General features: G+C 38.0%; 1 protein-coding gene across 1 annotated transcript; it reads right to left on the bottom strand.

Moving 5' to 3' along the window:
• Positions 1–15: 15 nt before the first annotated feature.
• Positions 16–8,820, bottom strand: ap3s2 (adaptor related protein complex 3 subunit sigma 2). The gene is made up of 6 exons (XM_022208637.2): positions 8,593–8,820; positions 6,907–6,998; positions 6,285–6,396; positions 5,626–5,697; positions 2,374–2,481; positions 16–1,067 (listed from the first exon to the last, which is right to left on the bottom strand). Exons 1-6 carry the CDS (start codon positions 8,659–8,661, stop codon positions 942–944), a joined length of 579 nt encoding a protein of 192 aa, XP_022064329.1. The 5' UTR covers positions 8,662–8,820; the 3' UTR covers positions 16–941.
• Positions 8,821–9,581: the final 761 nt, after the last annotated feature.

Here is a 9,581-nt window from a genome sequence, read left to right as displayed (position 1 = left end):
GAAAGCACAGCCACGCTGATTTATACTTTCATTTATTCAATTTACCTTGGCAAGGAATGTCTTTGACACCAGGACACGTCTCCTTTCTTAAAAGTCTTGACAGGATTTCATGACAAAACTCTACCAACAGAGTCTGAATTCAATCATATCTAACCACGACAATCAGAAAATAAAACACACTTTATACAAACACCAAAAGAGCCAAAGTAGGTCACATTTACTGAAGTCTGTTGCTTCTCTGCACAGATGTTGGCAAGATCCTATCACAGCACATTAAAACTTGGCTTCAACTAAACAGCATTTACATTTTCTGCACAATCTGCCCCGAGGAGAGCAATAATATTATTCACAAATCACAAAGACGTCAGAGACATAATATATTACAGAGAAGGAAAAATTAATTGCGACAAGAACCAAGGCAGTGTTTGAGTAATTACAGCCAAAAACAGAAGCCAAGGAATCACATTACAGTGAACTGAACGGAGTCCAAAAACTGCTTCTAAACAGGAGGGAACGTTTTCGGAACTTATTCAGAACAACCGCTGATGAGATTGGAAGAGCTGTGCAGAAAAATACACACTGGGCTATGACAGTGCATTTGTCTTTTGGAAAGAGTAAGGAATGAACTGGAGACTTAAAAAAAACAACCAAAAAATATATAGATAATATTACTCTTGGTGCTTTGCAGAATTAAACTTTACATTATTGTGCAAATCCTTCAACTGGAGCACTCTGTAACATGTATACAGCAGAACTCAAAAATAAACCACAGCTTACCTCCCATACATATGAGATAAGAATGAAGGAGAGAGTCAGCTGCTGTGGCTCTACTGTACATTTATATAAAGAAAAGCCAGTGTTCTCAGCATCAGCCACAGAGCTGGGTGGAGGAGGACTGCATCAGACTGCATCAGACCTGCACAGCTCAGCAGGAATGCTGTTCAGAACGGGGAGAGGCTCGGCACTTTGATATTGATGTCTCCGATGTTGATGTTGCGGGGAATCTCAGGCAGGTTCATGTTCTTCACGGCGGAGACGGCGCGAGCGGGGGCTGCCGACAGACCTCCCTGCACAAAGAAAACACGGACAAACAACCTTTAAAGCTCCTGTGTAGAATCCTTATGTGATCCCATCACTTCTAAAAGTGTTGTGATGACATAACTGGTTGTCTATTGAAAAATAGTCTTACATTTATATTGTTTATATACTGTATATTCTCTAAAGATTCACCCTTGCCCTCAACTGCACGGCGTAAAGACAGAGGATGATGATCACTTTATTCATTCAGTCAGTGAATGTGTTCATACAGTAAAGAAATATGCTGCTAAGGGGGGCTTTGAACCCTAAAATGTAGCAGATGGGCCTTTATGGGTCTCAGTCTACCAAGCCTAACCTGGTAAAGCAGGGTCTCATTCTACTGCTGCTGTTCCAGGGTCTGTAGCAATATGTCCAATACCCAAATCGACCAAAGTTCATGTGGTATCACTGTCTTTCTTCCAACTAGTTTTAACTGTCGGTGTTTCAAGCAGGTTTTCTACAGGTCTGTTACGGATTGGTCTGTACCTGTGAACTTGTCATCTGTTTACAAGTCTTGGGAAATACTAAGATAAACAAGGAGAAACGGTTGCATAAAACCCTTTGTCTGAAAAACAGTGGTTGTGGCTGATAGCTACATGTCTGGATGTTTGAGTTGCTTTCTGGCTGCAATCCGGCAAGGAATGCATGGAAGAGCTTAGGAGTTGTATTTCTGAAAGTTCACTTCAAGAAACTTGTACGGCTGTGCCACTCACTCGCATTAACGCTTGTCTTTAATTTTCTTTTATACTTTTCAGGAATGTAGCTAAGTATTGTAGTCATATACAAGGTTGATGTCCCTATTCCTACAAGTTTCTTTAACAAAAAAATATCAGTGGTTGCAACATCAGACCTGTATGAACTGCTAAACAAACTTTCGACTTCGGAGGTACTTTTCAGTAAGATGTCCTCTGTTTATACCGATCTCTTTAGGTTGGATGACCATGAAAAACTTAAGTTATGTTTTAGAAGAGGAACCCTTTTCATGGCAGAATTTCTTTTACAGGCCTGGAATAAAAGACAACACATTTTGTTTTTGAACTGAGCAACAGAGTAATGTGTGTTTTGGATGCATTGCTGCAATGCCAGCATACTGGTGTCTTGAGGGTTGGGCATGCTTGAGTGCATGACATAAATAAAAAGAAATCAATCAATCATGTACAACCCATGCTGCACTTTGGAAACTGGTCCCCTCCTTTGGGAAGTTTGCTCATGTTGTAGTTTATGAGCTAAAATAGCTAAAACATGTAAAAAAAATTCCAGAGTGTGGTCCTTTGATGCTGGTAGAAATGCCCTGACCTCTGACTTCTCCATGCGGTTCTGCACCTCCACCTGGGCCACAATTTCATTCATGTTGGTCTCCAGCACCATGCCTCCCATCACCACCTCCTGCAAGATATAATGAACCTGCAGAAAGAGCACAGCACAGTGGTTAATACAGCAGCTTTCACCCGCGGATTTATTTCACTAAGGCTTAGATCTGTGAATTCCTGTGGGCTGGAAGCATGTCAGGGAACATGAAACTGTCTTCTGCTAAGGACCCAAATAGAAGCAGCTTAATTCTATCTGCTTTATAAAGTCTGTTTCTGAACTGTGCACATGTGTGAAATGACTATTTTACAATGCTATCCAGGTGGGTGTCTCCAGCTAGCAGAGCACTCTGAGACCAAAGAGCTTTCTTTCTAGTGGAAGCATTTCCAAGTTTCATCTTGGGAACATTCCTCAGGCCAAACCCCGCTGCACCACATGACATCAATTTCCTGCTGGGAAAATTCAATCAAGATGGCTGTGGATGTGTCCGATTAGCTTCCAGCCACACTTCTAGCTCTGTTCTGGAGAGGAAAAAAAGAGGGTCTGGATCTAACCTGAAGAACACATTCTAAAGTGGCTCTGCACAAAATGTCAATGCAATTTTCAAACCTTTAATGCTTCATAATTCCTGGCAAAACAAATCAGTTTTCAAAACAGCTCTCTTCAGATGATTCTGTCATTTTTAAGGTGAAAATGTCGAGAGAAGGATGATGTCAGGAGCTCAGTTGGAAATATAGTACAGATATAAAAGAAATCCTGGGACCACACAATAAAGCATCCATTGCAGTTGCTCCTGAAAAGCAAAGCTGTACGGTAAAGACACAAACAGACACTATGACACAGCACCTTAAGGTCCTGTTTCTGTGCAGCTCTACTGACTTCAACATTTTATGGATTATGCAAAACTATTCACAACAAATGACAGCATAGAAACAGTAAATCTGAGGTTGTTTTGAGTCCTTTACTTTCTACAGGCTACACACTTAAGGCTCACACACTGTCTATTTGTATAGGAATTTAGCCAGTTGAGATAGATGAGGAGACCAAAAACAAATAAAAGGAGACTGACATCATGTGCTTCACTTAACTGATTTATTTGTGGAAAAACTATTTTCAAGGTTATGGCAGGACAAAAAAAGTCTAAGCTTTGCTACATCGGTTATATCACCACTTCTTACAGAAAAAAAAAGCAGAAGTAGTTTGTTTGTTAGTTTTATTGTGAAAGAACAAGAAGTGTTGAGTCTGTACTGACAGCACATTTACATCCCATTCAAATATTTAATGACAGTTATACTGCGAGTTAAGACCAGCGGTGCAGGTTGTTCTGACACTGGAGAGGGTTCATATTCCAGTAGGTCATTTTTGTGCCACTAATCTATTTTTAGACATAACATTGCTCAATCTGTGAAAGTGATGACATTCTGTCATTCAGACAAAGGTCACTTTTATGTTGACATTCCTCACTGCTTCATTCACACATTTCCACCATAGTGACTATTAGAGCCACGGTACGAGCGTGTTTTTTGTCCAACGCACAGGTTTGGTCAGAAGATTAGAAGAGGAGTTGATTCTTTTATATGGCAGTTTGCAGGACAAACATGACTATTTTTTTTCTCAGTTACTGTGATCATTAATTCTTCATTGCAGTCACTACAGCAGCTTTCACTGAGATTAGGTCTCATCTTTTAGGGACTGCTGTTCTGTCTACATACTTTATAGAAGAAAAACACATGTGCACAATCACTTAAATGCTAAGTGATGTTAAATTGCAATACAACTGGATAACTGCATTAATTCTAAATTGAAAGGTAAAGTATTTTCTCTTGAGAACAATCTAAAGAAAATACTTAAGGAAAACTACCGTGAAAACACAGGCATCAAAGTAGAACCCCATGCCACAAATGTGAATACACCTGTGACCACTGACATACAGGTTTAAAAATCTGTGATCATTGAAATAATACTGAGTGCACATGTGGTCTCTTGAAAATGTTGAAAAAAAAAAACATATTTTCACAGTGAAAATTGGCACATTTTCAACATTTTTGGGAAATTTTTTGAATATTTTTGTAGAAAAAAGAAATACTGAAAATGTTTCTTAAGAACATTCACAAAAAATTGGTTGACTTTTCTGTGCAGGTTCCTAAAGAAAATATCAGAAGTTTTACTGATATATCTGAAATAATTTTAGATATTTTTAGGACTTTTTTGGAATATTTTTATTCATTTTTAAAATATTTACAAGCACTTTCTTGCCAAATTTGGGGGATCTTTTATTAATAAAACGTATAAGGGAAACTTCTAAAGAATTGCTGGAATTTTCTTCCTCAAGGTTTTGCAAATTTTCTGAAATTTGGGGAACTTTGTTGCTAAATTTTTGGATTTTTTTTTTCAAACAAGCAAACAATATTTTTTGGTGCCCGTAAATGAGGACAACAGGAGGGTTAATACATCTCAAATTAGGAGGTTACATGAAAGTGAAATACTCTTTTTGAGTAAAAAAAAAAATGCTGATTTTTTTTTTTTTTTGTATGTCTGGCTTATTTTAAGACACCTAAGCTTGACAATCCTGGTAAAATATAGTTTCAAATTAGTTTCCCCAGCTAATTTTAAGATCTCAATATTCTAAATATCATATCTTATTTCAAAAAATCTTAACAAGCCATTTTTCCCCTGTTCTATTGGCAGATTTTTTCACTTATTTCACAGTAAAAGTTCCTTGAAATAACTTTATTTTCTTGTTTTGAGAGGGTAATTTTTTCCAGTGATGGGATTGCATGCCGTTGAGACATGTGTCATATTAAAAATGATACACAGACCTCACTAGGCCTGAACTAATACCACTGTCATAGCAACTTTTAAAAAGTGACCAGAGTGCTCATTTAGATATCGTGACATACACTGTGTTAGGGCTTCCACTACTTATCATTTTATTTTCATCATCACTCACACATAAAATACTATAAACAGCTGGAAAAATTTTCTAGTATTTTCTCAAGGCAAGCTCTCAAAAATCCAAATATATTCAACTTTGCTGTTATATATGACAAGGGAAAGCAGAAAATCCTCTCATCTGAGAAGCTGAAGCCAGAGAACATCTGGACTTCTTGTTTAGACAAATGCTGTCATTTATCAGTCATTATTTGACTCATCTGTGCAGCTGTGCACAGCAGCAGTGTGCAGAAGAAAAACACTCGAATAAACACGATGACAGAAAAGGCTCCCCCATTTCCTACTCACCCTGTCCATGTGGAATATGAGGTCCAGTTCGCAGACATTTTCAAAACATTTATCCAGCGTTTCCACAAACACCTACAATAGAGAGAACAATCTCATCAGAAAAAAACATATTGAGATAAGAATAACAAATGTTGGATCCCCTCAAGGATTTGCATTACTTTCTGTTTTACTCAGTGCCTATAAGTCTGCTGAATAAGTGAGTACAGTAAAGACAATTACTGATCAAACTTTGTACAAGTACAGGACAATAAAGACATGAAGCCAGATTTCAGCTCTGATAAAAGTAAAAATAAAAAGCTGACGATATCAGTTCTTCATCTGGTAACAGGTCTACACAGCCTGTATATGTGATAACAGAGTTTCTGTCTTACCCAGGCAGATTTCCTGTGAAATCAGCAGCAGAATATGATTCATTTTACAAAACCATCAGCATTAAAACGAGAAAGGAGGCAAAAGGTCACACAATTACTCCAAAACTGACCAATGGCAGGCAGCTTGTGTAGTAGCAGCCTCGGGAAGAGGTTAGAGAGTCTAAGTTCAAGCTTTGACTACTGTAAGAGCAAACAGAGGGTGCTGTGTGACAGAGATATGTGATCCCACTTGAAACATGACATTTCGGGTTTTTTTCTACAGAGCATTTTAAGAAAGTAGCAGCAGACCTGAATAAGGTCCAGGATGCCGAGCTCACTCTCAGAGGAGTCCACGCAGAAGACAAAGTAGAGGGTGGCGTAGTGTCGGTAAATCAACTTGTAGTCGGAGCCACCAATGAGACTGAAAGCAGATAAAAATAAAAACAGATCAATCATATTTAACTTTATGGTAAGTGCAATAAGGCAGAAAGAAATGACAGATGTATTAATAAAGGTCTGCTATATTAAAATTAACTGTTAGGTTAGAGCAGAGAATTGAATGATGTGACTGAGACTTTTGTGTGTTTGCCTCCATCTAATGGTTAACAGGGTGCTACTGCATCTGCTGACAGCTGCTGGCTCATTTCTAGTGAAATCAGCCTCTGTGGTGACATAAAACTAAGCAAAGAAATCCCTCAAAGGTGGCCTGGGGTTTGCAGCAATTAGTTGTCAAGGTTTGTCAAAATAGCGCAGCACGTCTTAATTCAAATAGGTCTGCCTTTAAGTCTCTGCCAGAGAGCTATAAAAACACAGCATAAACAAACCAAGTTCTGCAGTTTTTCAAGCATATCTGAGTCTTTTCTTCAAACAGATAAGGTGTAAATACCTGATTCATGTCTGAAAATTTCAAACTGAATTACAGCATACTTGCCTTCCTCCCTCCAAGAAGTTGCAGACGTTGTCATCTCTCTTAGATACCAAATGGAAAGTCTCCCGAATGATCTGCTGTTGCATGTCCTCCGCCTAAAGAAAACAGTGTTACAGAGTGTTACCATTCTTGGAGATGTTGGTCTAGGTTATTAAATCTAATCTAGAAGAACCAGCTCTTCTTTTTTTACGTCTGACATGTTTCTAACATTGATCTACTGCAGCAGAACAAGTTTCACAGCATCAAAGTAAACAAATCCTACTTACAGACAGCAGTTACAAATCTGTATTACTTCACAGACAATGCTACTTAAAATGAAACCTTTGATAAGGACCATGCTCCTTACATAACTTTATATAAGGGTTAGAAAAAACAGGAACTATTGCCAATTTTGGAATCACATCAACTAAATAATGGCCACCACAGTGTAAAGTCTGCTGACCCGACAGAACCAAAAGTGAAGCCCATTGAAGGGCTACACATGTACTCACAGAAATGGACTTATATCCACTACATTATATATTTTTTCCCCTAATTTTCTGTTGCTCGTACATACATGCATTTTTACAGGCCAACCACTGCTTAGTTACACATGTACAACCAAATAGTACCAACCAGAAAGCGCTTGAAAATGCAAAATTATTAAATAATTGTCATTTAAAAGTGTATAGACAGTACAAAACTGCATCTGTTTTTACAAGTGATTCAAGTATCTCTACACGATTTTTTAGCAAAAGTGTGTATAATTTAAGTTTAGTTGTGGTTTTAGTCAAAGCTCTTGATGGCATGATGAGGCCTACTTTGAAAACAAGTGATGCATACTGCTGAACAAATTTAAACTGACCCAGAACCTGCAGCCAAAAGACAGAAACAAAAGGCTGGATGGACACAGTGTGATGTCTCAACTAGGTGGCTGTCCTGAACAGAACAAGGACACTTTTTATGTAAGCGTCTTATGTGTACTTTTTTTTATGATATTTTAATTGCAGATATCTCAGAGGCCTTAACAGCAATTATAAAATCTATAATGATTTGCCACAGAAAAATAAATTAGACATTGTGTCACCCCAGTGAAAGCAATAGTCTCAACCTAAACATCCCTATAAAACTTGCTTGTCCGTTCCACTGTATCCGATCTCATGTTGAACTGTGGTCATTACATTTCTTTATTGTCTTAACCTGACAATTGTCCTACATGGTCTGAATTAACAGCATTTAACTAAACAAAAGTGTACAAAAAGGTGATCATAATAATGTTCACCTTTCGCTTTCAGGTTCTCTATGAACGACGTGGGCAAGTTTACCTGCATTTCTCAGCCACATTAATGACGTGAAATTAGTGATATGAGGATAATTAGCTTTCAAGGCCGTTTCATCCTTGTTACTTCGTATTTATATCTGACGGGTAACATGTAACAGAATGTGCACACATTAAACTGTCAAAAAGAAAAATGTCTGCTTGAGCAGAAGGGAACTGAGAAGTGGCTGGCTAAGCCGCTGGTTTATTTCGCTACATCACTGCTAGTTAGCCTCAGCTAGCGGTTTAGATAAATCACACTATTACTTTTAAAAGATTGAGAGCACACTCCTATCAAGAGTATAACAACATGTGTAGTGGGAATAATTGTGCAGAAGCTAACGAAAGATTGACTATTGAATATTTTGAGCAGTAAACCCTAATATACTTACGAAATACTGATAGAATCTGATCAGCCGTGGCTTCCCGTGGTTGTTAAAAATCAATATGGCCTTAATCATCTTTATTCGTTGGAGTTACCAAAGCTCAATGTGGAATAAAAATGAAGAACTAAGTTTTTTTTTTTTACTATTTGGGTTACGTTAGCTTGCGTGCTAATCGGCCTCTCAGCTGCCGGACGACTCAATTGGTTACATCCGGTTGTGTGTCCACATTCAGCGGTCGACCTCTAACAAACACATCAAAACTTTTGTTCCGGGCAATTTCTTTAAAATTGAAACACAAGTTTCATTTTGAAGTGACATGTCCTTCATATTATATATTATTTACATGCATGGTGTTCTTTAAATGTATGTTCAGTTGTGTAATACTTGGGAGCACTCAGGCCCAAAAAATTAAAACACCTTTAAACAGTGAATCCCACTGAAAAACACACCCACTTCCAGTGTTTATTTGTGTTTAAAATACTGCTGGATGATTTTGACTTACCCTTAGGAAACAAAGCCAATACCCGTAAAGCCTTAAAACACATAAATGATGTAACAGGATAGTCTGGTTTACCACAGCTGTGAAAGTTTTGTAAAGATACTTGTTTCTGTGCAAATTTTGACGCTGTAAATGTGCTTGTGGATGTTGTAATTTGTAAAGCAGGAGTTAGTCATCAGAAGTGGGGGGTCTATAGTGTTGTTTTAATTTCCCATGTGTCTTCACAAAATGAGACTTTCTCCCACCACATTATATAAGTTTGCAGTCTCTGTGTCTAATGCACCATCAACTGATTCACCTCATAATTACTGGATCCTTTGTACCTTTGTCAGCTGCTTCACGCTGAAAACTCAAAGCGGGGAGGTCACATAAGCTGTACCTCCATTTGCTGTGATCCACAGTCGTGGTGGCCTAAATAGGAGAATCTGATCAAAGACGTAATTATGTAATGTTTCATCAAAAGACCTGAAAAATCAATATGCATGTGCCAAACACC

This window comes from Acanthochromis polyacanthus, chromosome 2 (assembly GCF_021347895.1).
Source record: "Acanthochromis polyacanthus isolate Apoly-LR-REF ecotype Palm Island chromosome 2, KAUST_Apoly_ChrSc, whole genome shotgun sequence".
In the NCBI taxonomy this organism is placed as follows: domain Eukaryota; kingdom Metazoa; phylum Chordata; class Actinopteri; family Pomacentridae; genus Acanthochromis; species Acanthochromis polyacanthus.
Note: the sequence above shows the minus strand (reverse complement) of the source record. Positions and strands in the feature narration are given on the sequence as shown.